The sequence below is a fragment of the Plasmodium fragile genome (assembly GCF_000956335.1).
Source record: "Plasmodium fragile strain nilgiri unplaced genomic scaffold supercont1.43, whole genome shotgun sequence".
Classification (NCBI taxonomy): Eukaryota; Apicomplexa; class Aconoidasida; order Haemosporida; family Plasmodiidae; genus Plasmodium; species Plasmodium fragile.
This window is the reverse complement of record NW_012192623.1, coordinates 90229-107497: the sequence shown is the minus strand read 5'-3', so window position 1 is coordinate 107497 and position 17269 is coordinate 90229. Positions and strand designations below refer to the sequence as shown.

Genomic DNA, 17269 nt, shown 5'->3' with positions numbered 1-17269 from the left:
TTCGAAGAGCCCTTTTGAGGTAACAGAACATTTTTCACGCGTTCATAGGCCGCTGCTTTTAATATCACTCAGGTGCATGCAACGGAAGACTGAACTTGTTGGACATTTTTTGCACTAATTCGCATTTTCCGTTGCAATTTTGTTCTATTTCCTTTTCCTTTACTAGGTAAAAAAATAAAATATAATATAACGCCTTTATAAGCATGTGTTCATTTTTCTATTCGAGTCCTTTACAAAAAATGCTTATGGTATCATCAAGCACAATTGAGCTGTCCACCATTTCGCAGGGGTTGTATATTGTAACATAAAAATAGGAGAACGTATAAAACAGAAACGTAAACATGTTGTTCACAGGTTTATTTTATTACATGTTCTTGGTATAAGGCTATTTCAAAATTGCAGACCCTTTTTACAACTATTTTTGTTTTAAATGTTTTTAAAAAAAAAAAACGCTCACCCTTTCGCGTTAAAGTTATTTTATGTGTATGAATCTTTTTTTCGCCCTGATTTTATTTTTTCACATTTTTTAAAAATTTCACACTTTTGAAAAATGTCATTATATAGGTCAATTACATTTTTTTTTTTTTTTTCCCTATGCAACATCAGAGGTATATATACCTTCGATGTGGTGGCTAACTTGCGCATGTTGCAAATTAATTCTGATTTTTTTGGAGCAAAACGCATGGTTGTACGGGCAAATGTAAACAGCTAAATTTTCGTCGAATTGTGTACGTGTATACAAATAAACCTTTAAGAATATGTTCCTAATATAACACATCGGGACTTTAACTTCATCCTCACGTGATGCTCAAATGGAGCATTCGGGTAAAATCCATTTTTCTATAAATTGTATGAAGTGCGAGCGAAGCTACAAAATGAAAACTCCTACTCCGCACATTTTAAAGTTTTATGCAAAAAGGAAAACTATTTTAAAGTAACCCACAAGACCAAGAGCTCCGTGATCATTCATTTCTCTCTTCTTTTTTTCCCCGTTTTGCTATTAATTTTTCTGTAATAAAGGCATATATATTGAACATGAATGACGTATCTTTCGAAGGGATACATTCGAATTGCAGCTTAGGTCTTATTCCCCTGTTGGGGGCAGAAACAGGAAAATTGGGGACAAATAAAAAGGGAAGTCGGTTTATGTAATTATATATATAGTGTAGAAGGATGTTGCGTAATTTTTATTTTTTTTTTTTTAACAAAAGGATAAAGGTGTTACGCTCAACTTATTTTGGTACAGGAAGAATATATATATTTTTTTTTAATTACTTTTCCACTGTATTTTGTTCTTTTAAAGGTGTACTTACACATGGGGGATAAAACGATATTATTTTAAAAGAGTGAACTAGATCAAACTTGGCGTTTTGTACTTAATCCTTGGTGTGCATTCGATTTCATTTCACTATATTTCACATTGTGTAAGAATTATGCAGACAGTGTCGTCTAATGTGATGTTCTTATTTTTTCTTTTTTCCATTTTTGTTATATGCAACAAAGTTATTTTGTTCGAAGCGTATGTTATTTGTCTGTCCATAAAAAAAAAACACAGCAACGTGTTCTTTTATTAAAATGTAAAAGAATTATTTCCGCTTAAATAAATAAGCAAGAATGTACATATTAAAAAATATGAAATGCGGAATTCAGGAAAAATTAAACATTTTTTAAAGAATCAAATTTATGTTGTACATACGCCATCATCAATGATATGGTTAAATTAAAAGTTGTCAAAAAATTTGCAGCATTTAGATCAGCGAATTGTGTTGCGTGATCTTAAACATTTTGAATTAATATATAATTAACTGTTTAGGATTCATTCCTTTCGTTTGTCCACTTGTTTTTGTGACCCTTTGCTCTGTTCCTGCTGCTGAAAGGAGTTATCTGTAAGTCAGTTTTTTTCCTCGAGAGAATAAGAAGTTATGCATTACATGTGTTAAATGTATATACCTGTGTAGACAAAAACGTTTCGGAATTTTTGACAAAGTGGACATAAATTATATTTAAAAATACTATTCAGTTGTGATTATTTGCCGTATTAACTGTACTTTTTTTTTCTTTTCCTCTTAGTCATCCTAATTTTTGACGACACACACACGTCTTTGTTCTGGCAACCATTGGACACACAATTTGATTAGAGCCTTGTTAAAGTTGTAAGTCATTTGCATTACACAGTAGAATTTATTTTTCTTATATTTTCTTCTTCAGTTACTTGCAAATTAACTTATATCTTATCATACACGGATAAGGGAGCCTATTTCGAGAGTTCTCGCCACTATTTGATAAAAACCGTTTGATAAGACTGTTTCATATACGTCTTTGTTTCATTTTATTTGTAACTCCTTTTACATTGTTTTTCTTTTTAGGTGAACCCTTTACACAATTTGTCCTCGTATCAGTACAATTTTTGGTTCAACTTTTGAGTGATATCAGAATGAATTATTTAATCCCCGTGCTTTGGTGCATCATCCTTAGCTGCTTTGCAAGAGGACAAGAATCCGCTACAAATTTTTATAAATTTGTAGACTCCTCCGCGTCGTCCACGTACATTTCAGAGGAATCTGGAAGTTCGCTTTATGATGCGAAAAGGGCTATACAGAACAACCCCAGTTACTGGTGCAGTTCCGGGAATCACACAAAGGATGAAGAAATCAACTGGACTGGTTATTTAAATACAAAAGGGTTCATAAAAGGAGTGAAAATATCGTGGGAATACAGCCCAGAATTAGTAAGCATATCTGTGTCTAGTGATGGGGGAAATTATAAGAATGTAATACCTTATAGGAGAATTTCTGGAAATGAAGCTTCTTTTGATGAAATCTACTTTTTTAAAAAATTAGAAGAAGTAGCATCGGTAAGAATTGGATTAAAAAACGCTGTTCACAAATATTTCGGAATAAGAGAAGTGAAGATCATAGGAGGAGGGAATCCATACTTTCTGCTACTATCAGGAATTACAAGTGATAATGAAATGTGTTTACAAGTAGAGGAAGGATTAGTAAATAATGATAATACTTCGGTTATATTAGATTCATGTATAAATGCCTTAGCAAGCGGGGACGGCAGAGAATTATGGAAGACAAATTCTAACAACCAAATAATTAGTGCCTTTAGTTATCCCCCCAAATGTTTATCTGTTATTAATTTGGACAATTTAGAAAAGAATAAAATTGTTTTATACGACTGTTTAAGAGCTTTGGAAGATGGAGATGGAAAGTCTAATTGGATATTTGAATCTAATTCACAAATTCGATTGCAAAGAAGTGGTGAGCCTTTATGTATTTCTCAGAAACATATATACGGAAATGTTCCTGGAATTCATGATATTCTACTCAACATGGATGTTACGGTTGATGCTAATTCGACTTTGGATGATGATCATAATGCAGATAACACGATAGATGGGAACTTGAATAGTTACTGGGCTTCGGCCACATTTGCGGATAATTACGAGCACGTGGTTCATCTGATCCTAGATTTAAACAAATACGTAGAAATATCCAGAGTAAAAGTGTCTTGGGAATATCCCCCTTTGCATTATAGCATAAGTGCCAGTATAGACAACCAGGAATATAAAGTCATTGCTGAGAATTTAGCGAACCCTAGCTTTGTAACAATAGATACATTGAAAAATGTAGAAACGAGGTATATCAAGATATCAATGATGAAGCCTCATCCAAAGCATGGAGAAATGGGGGATCAATTTTTGTATGGAATTAGGTCCATAGAAGTTCAGGCCAATAATTTAGAAAGTATTATAGGCCATTGCAGAGATGCAGCTAATTCAGATGACGCTAGAGATAAATACTTTGTTGAATATATAACCGAATTTGACCAAGACTTAACTAACAAATTGATTAACCTCGAAGATGATGTGTCGAAAAATGTAAACTCTATCAGTGATAATTTATCAAAACTGGAAGAACTGTTACCTAATATTGAAACGTGCGTACAGGAAAAGAAAGAGTATGATGAAGAATTGAAAGAGTCCAAGGAGAAGGCAAATGAATTAAATGAAAAGCTGTCCTCCCTAGTGTCAGTAAATTCAATTCATGATAACGATTTACTACGATTAGATATACTTCCAGGTGATTCGTCTTCCTACCCAGCTAGTGATTGTTCCGTAATTAAGAATGTTCAAGATATTCCGCAATCAGGATTTTACTGGATAAAGCCAAAGTGTGCCCCTGAACCGTTGAGAGTATATTGCGACATGGTGTCTAGTACATCCCTGTACGTATGGAATGGTAATCCACCTAAACCTAGCGATCATGTAATTAGCAATATTATAAATTCGGTGGAAGATATAAGGCAACACTGTGCTGAAGTAGGGTTAGAGCCTCTAATTCTAAGGTCCAGAAGCCAATTAAATAGCTTAATTTTGTGTTTAAAGAAAATGGGATACACATTGAATGGGAAAAACAACATTCCTCTTGCTTATGACTATTCTTGTGATCATGGCAGCTGCAGCGGCAAGTTTCACGATTTGGTAAACGGCAACATAGATTTAACGACGCTAATTTATTTAAAAGCATCTGAATCTCCGGATAGCACAAAAGTGAGACAAACTGCTGGAATATCATACGATGATGGATCTTTCAAATTTTTTAATTTAGAAACATCTGATATATCTGCCATAGTTTGCTCTACGAATTCGACAGAGAACGATTCTGCGTTACAATATTTGAGCATAAATTGTGAAACGACGGCACTTGAGGATTATTTCAACTCAATCTTGAATACTAATGTGGTTGTACTGTGTCCTTTAGGTTGTGCTAGTGAAAATTTTAAAAACAATGCGGTGTATGGAAGTAGAGGAATATATGCAGATAATAGCTCCATTTGCAGAGCGGCGATACACGCTGGGGTGGTGGACAATAAGGGAGGCCTAATCAATGTTACCATCGAATCTGGAATGGATCGCTACGAAGGTTCCATTAGTAATAATGTAGAATCTATTTCCTTAAATAAAGACCCAGCAGGGGGGTTATTAGATATAATCACTAAAGATAGGGAAGAAGATATTAAGGAAGAGAGCAGCATTTTTCATCACAGGACAATACGAATTGGTAATTTATCCGCTGAGTGTCCTATGGATCTGTTTCAATATAAGCAAACGTCCTTTCTTCAAAAGGGAGACACAACGAAGGAGAGAAAGGATATTCCATACAGTGAAGATGAAAGTAGAGATAGTATCATTTTTCACGAGTTAATTACGGACCTATTAAGCAACATTGATGCTATTCATGGAGTTGACCCCTCAGTAATTTCCATCGTCCAAGATGAGACAGTAAGGGTGATAGAAAAGTCTAAGAAGGAATTAAGACCAGCTGATTTGTTATCCAAGAAACAAATTGACGATGCTATCAATTTGTACAATATCACAGAAAATTTAGCTTTATACCTATACGATTTGTCAGGAAAATACATGTACGACTTGGAAAGGTTGAAGGAAAGTTTAGATGAATTAAAAAAAGAACAGAAAGTTGCTCTTAACTTTGGTACTTTCAAATTGAATTATGAGACTATGAATTTTTCTTCGCACTTCCAAACTTTTGATTCGAAATTAACAAAGAATGTGTCAAGCAATTGGGGGTATGCAGATACGGATATAGCAGGACACAAAAATAGTATTGGCCAAACGAGCAGCATCTTAAACAGAGAAATAGGGGAAGGATATTATGCTACATTGAAAGGACTAAATTATTACGACTTTGAAATAAAGGTAAGTATGTTGAGTAGGGGAACTGGGTGCTCAGGTATTGTCTTTAGAGCCAAGGACGATTTTAATTTTTACCTATTTGATGTGTGTGATAGGGAAGGTATGAAAAGATTGTCTAAGGTAGAAAATGGAAACGTGGAAATTTTGAATGAAAATTTAACAGAAGTTAATACAAATAATAGGTGGAATAAGTACAAAATTGTGACCAGTCATGCGAATATTGATATTTACGAGGTTCATGAGAATTCAAATGAAACTAAGATCCTGAGTTCTCTAGATGAAAGATTTCTCTCTGGAACTATCGGTTTGTATTCGCAAATTAATGGACAGGGTTCTTTCTTCGATAATTTAGAGGTCATAGCTCGACCATGTTCAGAATTGTCCACAAGGGGGACAAACAAAAAGCAGAGGGAAATATCCAGCTGCCCCTACTACAAGGAAAACTACCTAAGCGAAACGTTGCCGTATAGCTTTATTAATGATGTGGATTATGAGTGCAGTTATACAAGAGGGGGCGACCAAGATGACCACCAAGATGATGACCACGTTGTCGGCAACTACAATGAGCACCTGTTATGCTCAAAAATGGTAAGAGACAGCGGCGATTCCAGTGAACAGACCTATAACACCATAGCACTTTTAAAACAGAGAAAATGCTCTGATGGGTACTTTACCCTGGATGTGAATTTCTCCAATGATGAGAATAACGAAAGTGATAATGATGAATTCGTAAAAATTCTATTCAATTTTGTAAACGAACAAAACTACAATGCGTTAGAGATGACAAGTGATGGTGTCAGGATAGTGAATCACAGAAATAACAAGTCAGTAACATTAGCCGAATTAACCGATAGCGAAAGAATTAAAAAGGTGTTGACCCCAAATGAGTGGATTAATATAAAATTACATTTCCACAAAGCAAAGGTCACGGCCGTCATAAATAATAAAGAAGAAGAAATAAAACTGGACACAGATATTGCTGATGTAGATATGATTCGTTCAGGACAAGTTGGGTTCTGGGTACACAATTTTAGTGAAGTGAAATTTGCTTCGATTGTTCTTTCATCTGCTATGTCAAATAATGATGGAAATTTTATTCAAACGAAATCCAAAGCATGGGGAACTTGCGAAGATTCTGTACACGTATTAAATAGAAGGGCTTCATGTCAAACGGATATATTCCCAAATGAGACGAAGGAGAAACATATTAATTGTATTAAAAATTTTTGTGAAGAATGCTGTTTATATCATACACAAATGCTAGATAGTAATGAGAAAAAGCAATGCGAAAAGCACTGTAAAAAAAATGACCAATTAGCTGTTAAGATGCAGACACTGTTTGAAAAATTTTTAAATAAATGTGTTTCGTTGGAGGAAAATAAAGACTACAAACAGTGTGCAGAAAATGATACCGAATGTAGAAATAAGGTTTGTGTACTTTGCTGTAAAAGGAAGGATTCGGAAAGCTCTAAGGCTTTGAAGGGATTATCTCTGCAGAAGTCAAAGGATATACAGCAAAAGGAAGTAATCGAGTGTCAATTTCAGTGCAACCGGGCCCATGCGCGAGGTGAACAAGTGCTAAAGTAGTGCGCACATGTGTAGGGTTCAGCAGGGCAAATAATAGAAGAAAAAGTTGCAAATTGGAGTAAAATTCATTTCTGTTTAAAAGCAGTTTGTCACGTTTTTATTGTTACGTCTTTTTCAAGCTTTTCTTGTCATGTCTTTTTTTCTTTTGTTTTTTTTTTTTTTTTATCACAAAACATAGCTTATGTGATTAATTTTTTTTTTCTTTTTTTTCTCCTTTTACACGTTCGCTGTGCTTCATCAAAAGAAAAAAAAAAATCATGATTACATGATATACATTTTTATACACTCAATGATCACGATGTTGCACACATTTTGGAACTTCGTCGCGCCTGTGTGTGTAAACGCTAAGATGTGTACACATTTGCATAATTAGCAAATTAAGCGGGGAAAAATGCCATTATTTTTAGCCGCTGCAGCAGATGGTTCGTATGGTTACTTCGGTACTTTTGCTTGTCTTCTTATTACGACGAATTGTGCACTAACATGGCCATTAGGCACAGTTGCCCAGTTTTAATATTGTCTATATGTTTTATTGTTACGAAGTAATTGGAAAAATATGTAATTTAACCGTGCAACTGCAACAGGCACATTTCAGCACAGAAGCCAAGCCGCTACAGCGTTTTTCTGTACACCAGTTCGTGTTACATTCTTTTCGTCGTAATGTGAGGAAGGGGGGAAAAATTGCTACGAAAAACATATTCTAAGTAACAACTTAGCGGCGAAGAAATAGCAAAACCGTTGACCCGTTTAGACACTCAGTAAGTTGCTCACAATTTGTGTTTTGCTTTACTGGAAATTTTCCTATACAAGCGGGAACGCTTGTATTCTAAAACGTCATTTTATGACAATAAATTGGGGTTCCTTTGATCAGTTATGCCACTTTTAGAAAGTGTGTCCCCCTTTAAAAACGTTGCATCGCTGTGTTGCTATGCCACTGCCTCATTACACTAACAGGGTATAACTTAAAGATGAGCATGGTACTGCTTCGTAATTACGCAATACTCTAAGTAAAATGTAGCACCGGGGGCAATTTATTAATTATCTAAATTAGAAACATTTCATATTATATATTGTTTTTTTGTGATGATTTATCACGTTTTAAAAACAAAAATGGGCATTTTAATGCAAACGCGATGCACGGTGCATGATGCAGCGGTTCACGCTGTTCTTGTATATATACATCGTGCGTATCTACACAAATTTATATGAAAGAGGGTACATATATATACATACAGAGAGAGAGGGGAAGACCATTCGGAGGAAAAACATTTTTCCTTCTGAGGAATGCTACGTTTTGCTACCCCCTTACGACATGGCCTTCTGCATGGCATTTCTTTTAAACAACTTTTTAATTCTATTTTTCAAAATTCTGTAAATTTGTTGCCTCCTTACAAATCTCTTGCTATATGAATTATACGTGTCTAAAAAGTTCCTCATATCTAAATTGTCAATGTCAGATGAATCGCTCGAAAATTGGTCACTGTTATAGTTCGGATTGTCCTTAAAATGTGTGTCACTGTACATGAAATGAGAGTTGTCAAGGGGGCTATTCGTATTTTGCCTGTTCCCAAAGGTACTACCTGTAGGTGATTTATTCTGCATTTGGGAAGAATGATCCTCATTTTTACTGTACACGTTAGAACTGCTAGCATGTTCAACGTTTTGCATAACGGGATTTTCTGACGCACTTCCCATTCCGAGTTGTGAAGTATCTTCTGCTTCATTTTCACTTGTTCGGACGGACTTCTCTGTGTTTGTAGCTGACTGTTTGGTCTTCTCACTTTCACTGTGGTGCCGTGAGGCACTGCTATTCTGGGCTTTATTTTTCCCATTTGACAGGTACGATTTTATCTGTTCACACAAATGAGATTTACTCCCATCGCTAAGCATTATGTTTGACAGATTTTTGTCCAAAGTTAGGACATTTTTTATATGATATCTACCAACTCCCATGAGGTAATTTTTATTGTAGGAGATTTTTTGGTTAAATTCTTTAAAATCTGCTACATCCAAGCCGAAAACTCTCAAGTCATTGAAGGCAGCATAGTATAAATTTTTTGAATCAGCATTATCTAGAATGTTGTAAATGTTTGGGAATATATTAATGAATGTAGGAAGATTTGATTCTCCGATAAATTTTTTTACACTTTCTTTGTAGTTTAGTAGTTTCATGGTTAATTCTTTTTTTTCAATGTTGTATGTTACGAAATCGTTTTCTTCTGTGTTTTTCTTATCTGGGGGTTTTACTTCCTCTGCAGAGTGGTTATTTAATGTGTCCGCGAGGGGATTATCCTGGCATTCGGCCGCTTCTACACTATCATTGTTTAATTCGTCTGCGTTGTTATTATCGTTACTGTCGAGCTGACAGGGGGGCGACTCGCAATCCGCACAGCTTGCTTCTCTATCAATGCTTGTGTCAGTCTTAGCATCGGTCTCGTTTTGAGCACTGCTGTGCGAATAGTGTCCCGTGTAATTATCCTGCTCCTCTTCATTTGAGTGCTTCCTCTTTTTATTTTTTACGTTTGCACTATCATTAACATCGCTTATGTTCACCATGTCGGTTATGTTTCTTTTTCCGCTGTTTGGGGATAGCTGTGAGTAATTTTCACTACTGCACGTTGGGGAATATATTTTCTTTTTCTTTTTTGATGAAGCGGGAACTCCAAAAAATACTTTCCGTAACGATTTGCTCATATTTACATAGTTACATAGGGGGGCATAGCTGCCCTTATTATCTGACAGTACTTTAATCAACATGCCAAAAATATCCTTCGATTTATCATTACTATTTTGAATGGTATCTAAGATTGTGGAGAAGTTTTCCTGCTCCAGCATATTCTCTAAACTTGCATATGCATCATTATTATATCCATACATGTCATTTGGGATCATACCGTTAAATGATCCATAGGCGTTGTCAAAAAAATGGTTGTTGCCTTGCATGTGCAGATTTGTCTTTGCTAAATTTTTATTGTTACCTTTTTTTTTTTTTTTATTAACATTGGCGGGTTGACTCGTATCATCGTGTTCGTTTTTAAGAGTTATGCTTCCTTTGCTTGGTCTACCTACCTTTCCTTGTTTTTTTGGCCTTAGATTTTTTTTAATTTCCTTAACGGGTGTTTTTTTGGCTTCAATTAAGTTTGGGTCATATAGGGTATTATTTAACATATCCTTATCCTCACTGTGATATAGCAGATGTATATTTAGATATTTCCTATATATTTTTGGGGTAATCTTTTTATAGTAATTTTCTACATTTTCTGCGATTTTGTGGTAGATGGTACTTTTGTCGTTGTATGTGTAACAGTTATTGATAATTAAGAAGAAGTCCTTTTCAAATTCTTGAAAGTCTCTATATTTATAATTTTGGATTTTCTGTTTCATGGTGGTAAAATCCATTGGTTCTTTTATTATGTTCAAATAATCTGGAACAAACTGCACATTGACGGGATAGAGAAATACCCTTTTCTTATCCGACGCGATTAACTTATTTAGCAAGTTCATCAGGACATCATTTTTCCTCCTTAGTTCCTCCAGCTCATCGTATTTAATTTTGTTTAAACTCATTTTGAACGGTGTTTAATTGGGCATGACGGGATTACTGAAGATCGAGATCAAATGTGTGGAGTATTGCTAGGGGTACAACTTTGTGGCTTACACGTACCTATGTGGAATTGCATATGTATACGTGCTGTTGTAGGCCTTCCCCTTCAGTTGACGCAGTTGTCCGATTTGATGGCATATTTTTTTTTTATTGTGAAAACGGTTTTAACGTTACAAATAATAAGCGGCTACCACGTCACACTTACACCAGGTATAATTACATATCAGAAAAAGGGCGAATGGTCAAATGTATTAGTTTCCCTGTGTTGCGATTATATCATACAGTTAAACAGTTCATTCATTATTATTCCTTTTTAAGCATTCCCACTTCATCAATGTTAATGGTCGAAGTTGTTGAAAGCTCCAGGTTTATACAAATAGGCGCAGAAGGATAAAAAAAAAAAAAAAAATTGATGATTAAATCATACAACACAAAAAAAAAAAAAAAGATACAGAAATTTCACAAACTTGGGTATAATGTTTAACAAATCGGATGCTTTTCAACATTTGCGCAAAATATCTTTTATGTTTTTGCTAAGGGATGCCTCCTTAAGCTTTTTTGTTTAATAGCAAACTTCTTCGAATGGATGTATGTAAAAATATATATATAAGCAAATACACTTGTTTGTTTTTTAATTTATCTTTTACATGGGTAAATTATTTGTTGTTCCCACAATTTGAAGCAAACAAATTGTACTTTGCATTAATGTAAAAATTAAGTATGGATATGAGAAATGGGGAAAAAAGTCACATTTAAAGGGTTTAGAGTACGTAAAGATGCCATTGTATAATCCATTTTAAAAAGGAATGGAAAAATACAGAAAGTTGCAAATCTAAAAAAAAAAAAAAAAGAAAAAAAATGTTTTTAATACGAAAGGAAAAAAAATATGTTACTAAGTTCACAAAGATGTAAAAATGGCGATGAATTTTTTTTTTTTTTGTCAAATTTTTTGCAAAAAAAAAAAAAAAAAAATTTTGCGGACGTGCCAATTCTCTTTTAACCATGCCATCAATTTTGCTAGGTAATTTTACTTATTTGTTCTTCTCCGTGTTTGCAATTTTTTGTGGCATTTTTTAATGCAAACATTTTTTGCATTTCTGTGTTGGGAACAATAAACGATATTTAACTTTTTCATCCAAGGTGTCATTATGCTTAAATTCACGCGAACAATAGAAGTGTGTTTTGCAAGTCAAGGATGATGAAACATATGTACACATGCACACGTACGTAACGCCGTTTCAGGAGTTTACCTTTTTTCCATGTATATTGCGTATTAGGGCCCTTTTTAAAATTGTATGTATGAATAACTTCTATACATTTATCATAAAGAAATACACAAATATAAGCCCGTGAGGGCAACAGAATTTTCACAAGTTCTGCGAAAGACAATTTTCCCGTTAATGTTTACAGAGGTGAAAAATGTGAAAAATAGGGGACAATAAAGAATGGAAGTGTGGTGTTAAGGCCACTTTTAAAATTGCTTAACTGGTTAATAAATAACATAAACTGGCATTGTACAGGCGTTTTCCAGGGGGTCTATCCATTTTTTTATTACCTCCATAATATCATTAAAAGTTTTGTTTCCGTTTGCTGAGCTAATGTACCCCTCAAATGGATTGTATTAATTCCGTGTGAATGTGAAGACCACTATGTTATTTTTTATTTGTTGCGCTTATCGAATTATCACTTAACACATGGTTGGGGGAATTATTTTCGTTAGTCTTACTATTTTGAGGGGCTGTCTGTATAAGGCGCATCAAATGCACGGAATAAGCACGATTGTAGAAGGTAAACATGATCATAATATAGGAATTTAAGTGCATAGAACTATTTTATGGCAAGCAGAATGTTCATTGGATGGAAGGTAAATAAATAAGTACCAACGTAGCATCATTTTTTATAACTCCGAATGGTGAATTTGACATATCGCTTTTCGATGGTGGATTATCAGATAACGTGCGACAAATATGTTTGTGCATGAGACCTGAATTATAATCACATTTGCATAGGGTAAAAATTAAAGTGTGCGCCAGTTGTTATAACGCGAAACACGCCATTCCCTTAAATTCGAAAAGTAAGCCCTTCATGTGAACGCGTAACATGTCTATCCTTTTGCATGCAATCGCCACGTGGCAGCTGTAAAGGATCAACGAAAATGCGACAAAATGGGCTAGTAATATCTCGAAAACATATGCCTCATTTGAAGGAAAAGGGAGGGCAAGCCTCACAAGGAGGCATGCTTCTTCTACCAATCCATCGCTTCCTTATGCATTGATAACATTTAAGCAATTTGTTTTATGGGTACATGGTGGAGTATTTGCCCTTTTTGACTTGTACCTATTTTAAACTGTTTTTTTAAAAAGGCATACTTTCGTAAAGCATCAAAACTGTCGTTTCCTTTTTTTTTTTTTTTTTTTTTTGTGCGTGTAGGACACCATCTCAGTTTTGTTACTTCGATGTCGCAGGAATACATGTGTCTCAAAAAGGGTTAATGTCTACCTTGTACAATAACATTAATAAGGTATGACGTGGATTCTATGTTGTTAGTATATTTCACCTTTTAGGATTAAACAATGGGAAAAGATAACTGCACATTTTCTTTTTTTTTTTTTTGGTGATTCACTTTGAGTATTTCCATCATTTTCTACCAAATGAAGAGTAAATTATTTTGAAAAATGATGTGTTCCTTTGGATATAACAAATACATTGTGCCCATTCGGATCATTTTTAGGTAATCCCAGGTAGACGGGAAAATCTACGATCATTCCTTATGAATTTTATTTTTTTTTTTTTTACCCCTTGTTGAGATGATATAAAGCTCAAATAAAGGTTAAATTATTTTCACGCAAAATTGCGTTCACTTTTTTATAGTGATTTCCTTGTGGTGTTTTTATTGAGTCAACATGTTTTTTTGCAAAAAAAAAAAAAAGGAAAATAGAAATGGCTGATATGCACGTTTTGTCTCTGCGCGGTTACATGTGTTCTAAAAAAAATATAATCTTTAATGAAACAGTGCGTAATTAAATAGTCGTGATTAACAGAATGGGGGCAGGTGGATCAAATTATTATATAGAAAAATGGGTTATATTAACGAGTGGAAGGCATAATTTAAATGCGTATGTGCAATATGAATATGTGCAACTTTGGTTTGAGACGTGGAAGACATAAAAGCGCGATGGGAGATGGAGAAGAAAAATATAATATTTCCACATGCATAAGGAATCGAAAAAATGATTCCACAGAATGAACATTTTCATGACACAGAAGAGAAGCTCTTTTACGCATGAGTAAAATAGGTATTCTTAATTAATGATAAAGCGAAGGAACGGTTTTATCTGTAAAAAACTGTGAGTTAAAAGGAAGGCTATAGCATAGGAACACTCCATGGTGCGAGAAATTCTATTTTTACACGTGGGACAGTGTGGAAATCAGCTCGGACATGAATTTTGGTCTGTAGCAATTAAGGAACAGTTAAACAAAAAAATAAATGAGAAAAAAGAGCTCATAGGAAAATACAGTTTTATGAACGATTCAGTGACTTCTTTTTTCGAAAATGAGAGCGAAAAATTTAATTTAACTCAAAAAGAAAGTTTGAAAGCACGAGCTGTATTGATAGACACCGAAACAGGAGTAGCAAATGAAATTATGAAAAGTTCCCTTTCTTGCTATTTTGACGAAAATAATATTTTTACCCAACAATCCGGTGCGGGAAATAATTGGTCCCAAGGGTATATGCATTATGGAAGAATGTATGGGAATTTAATTGACAACATAATTAGAAGGAATGTAGAAAAATGTGATTCGCTGCAATCATTTTATATCACATCATCATTAGGTGGTGGAACGGGTTCTGGATTGGGTTCCTACATTTTAGAAATGCTGTCTGATAATTATAAACAGATAAAATTTAGCAATTGCGTATTTCCATCGGCTTGCGATGATGTGATAACATCTCCGTATAATAGCTCTTTTGCCTTGACCAAAATTCACGAGTTTTCGAATTGCGTTTTACCCGTTTCGAACGATGCGTTGTTAAACATTTTAAATGGTAAAAAATTGAAACATAAAGAAAATGACAAGAATGATTATTCAAAAATGAATAATATAGTGGCTAATGTAATTGTAAACTTAACAAGTTCTATGCGATTTGAAGGATCATTAAATGTAGATATAAATGAAATATGCACAAATTTAATTCCTTACCCTTTTTTTAATTTTATGCTGTCATCTTTAAGTCCTTGCACAGAAACTGAAAATATTAGAACATTCGACCACTTATTTAAAAATGTTTTGAATCATAATAATCAAATGCTTATTGCCAACCCCAAGGATGGTCTCAGTTTATCTATGGCTTTTTTAGTTCGGGGAAATATCAACATTTCAGATGTTACCAAGAATATATTATTAACGAAGAATAATTTGAATATTTTACGGTACAATAGGGATGCCACCAAAATAGGCTTATGCCATGTACCTCCTTTAAACCAGCCATATAGTTTACTGTGTCTAATTAATTCGTGTGAAATACGAAACACCTTTTTACAAATTTTGGAAAGATTTAATAAGTTATTTAAAAGAAAGGCACACCTGCACCACTATTTGGAATATCTAACTATGGATGATATTTTAGAATTTAAGGAGAAAATACAAAACTTGATTTATGAATATAGCTATATTCAGAAGAATTCATTTTGTTCACCTAAATTTTTAGATAAAAATACCATCAATATTTTGGGGTATGACGTGTGTGACGAGGAGGATGTTAAGGGGGAGCATTTCAGCGGTGAAGACAACGCGTGTCCGCACTATTTGAGGCCTAAAATGAGCATGTATGATAAAAGTGCCAACTGGTTTGACTTTAAAAGTAGGCCCATTGTTTGATTTACTATAGCTGGTTCGAAGTATGCACGTTTGCTTATACTCATTCGTCCAAGTGCTTACTCGGCTAGCACCACTTGTATTACTCCCCAGCTGTACTTGTTTCTGTGTAAAAAGTGTACATTTTAGTAATTATGCGTTTATATTGCCACTTCATAACAATAGTGCACACCTTCTTTCGTCAAACTTTCTAAAAAAAATTTGAGGTTAATGTGGAAGGAATCGCCACGTTGATGCAGATTCCTTGTTCATAGGAAAAGGGAATTTTAGCACATAAAGGGACAACACTGGGGTGATGTAAATATGCACCCGTACGTACATATATGGGAGAATGTGTAAAGTAGCAGGGTCATAACAAATTGGCAAATCGGAATTGCTTATTCGTTTTCGCGTTAATGCATACAAGGAGGGCGTTCACAGGATTGTTCTGCATTTTGAAACGTGTATTAAATGATTAGTTGGTTATTATTAAATTGAAAATTGAGGTACGCTATGTTGTAGCAGGTGCCCACTGCTTTCTTTTTCTTTTTATGCATTTTTGGCAATTTTCCTACGCATAGATAAGGCATATAATGTTAAAAAAAAATAAACCAACAAAGATGCATAAAATAAAACAAAGCCTTCACAAATATATGCAATGATACCATGCACAGGAGTTGGAGTACCTTACCATTAAGTGTTACGCTGTGTCTTTGTAAAGTGGAAGTGAGGCCATTCATGCTAACTAAATTGGGTGGCAAAAATAAATACGAATGACATTTAACGCTTGGTCAAAGGGGTAACCTTTTTTTATGCCTATATCTAGTTACAGTTAGAACTCAAAATGTTGAAAACTGGAAAAACTATTAATTAATGAGTGACAGTGTGAAAGTTCTATAAAAATGAGAACAGCACGACGTGATTTGGCAGTCATATTGGTGAACAAGTTGCAGTGTTGTACGTGGGCTACACCTTGCTTTTTAGCACAACCCATTTGGATTACATAAAAAAAAAAAAAAAAAAAAGAATCGGCCTGATGAGGCACCAATTGTACTTTGGGGTTAATACCGTTCATCCGTGTATTTTCATTTGTCTAGGTGCATTTACGAACTCTGAATTAGGCTTTACGAATGTTGATAAAATTATATTAAATATTAAGCGCACATATATTTTGCAATTCTTTAAAAGATACTTCTCTGTTACTTCTCAAAATATGACTCATTTTCTATATCCTGGTGGAACATGTTCGGATAAAAATAAAACCTCGAAAAAAAATAAAGCAAGAAAAGAAAATCCTTTCATTAATGACCTTTTTTTTAATCATGTAGTTTGTATACTTCCACATTTTTGCACAAAATGATACAATTTTGACTTTGTCCTTACAGATCAACATATTGAATATGACTCCCCAGGAATACAAAGGGAACGAAAAATGCACAAAACGGAATAAGATCATAAAAAGCTCAAAAACAAGAAAGCACATAACAAAAAACAGAAGA

General features: G+C 34.3%; 3 protein-coding genes across 3 annotated transcripts; 2 read left to right on the top strand and 1 right to left on the bottom strand.

Annotated features, from left to right (window-relative positions):
• Positions 1-2434: 2434 nt before the first annotated feature.
• Positions 2435-7309, top strand: AK88_03636 (uncharacterized protein; the record flags this gene model as incomplete). Its single annotated transcript, XM_012481247.1, has 1 exon — positions 2435-7309. One exon carries the CDS (start codon positions 2435-2437, stop codon positions 7307-7309), a length of 4875 nt encoding a protein of 1624 aa, XP_012336670.1.
• A 1305-nt stretch (positions 7310-8614) lies between these two features.
• Positions 8615-10876, bottom strand: AK88_03635 (uncharacterized protein; the record flags this gene model as incomplete). Its single annotated transcript, XM_012481246.1, has 1 exon — positions 8615-10876. One exon carries the CDS (start codon positions 10874-10876, stop codon positions 8615-8617), a length of 2262 nt encoding a protein of 753 aa, XP_012336669.1.
• Positions 10877-14297: 3421 nt separating this feature from the next.
• Positions 14298-15794, top strand: AK88_03634 (uncharacterized protein; the record flags this gene model as incomplete). Its single annotated transcript, XM_012481245.1, has 1 exon — positions 14298-15794. The coding sequence occupies one exon, from the start codon at positions 14298-14300 to the stop codon at positions 15792-15794; it is 1497 nt and encodes a 498-aa protein (XP_012336668.1).
• Between the last annotated feature and the right edge of the window lie 1475 nt (positions 15795-17269).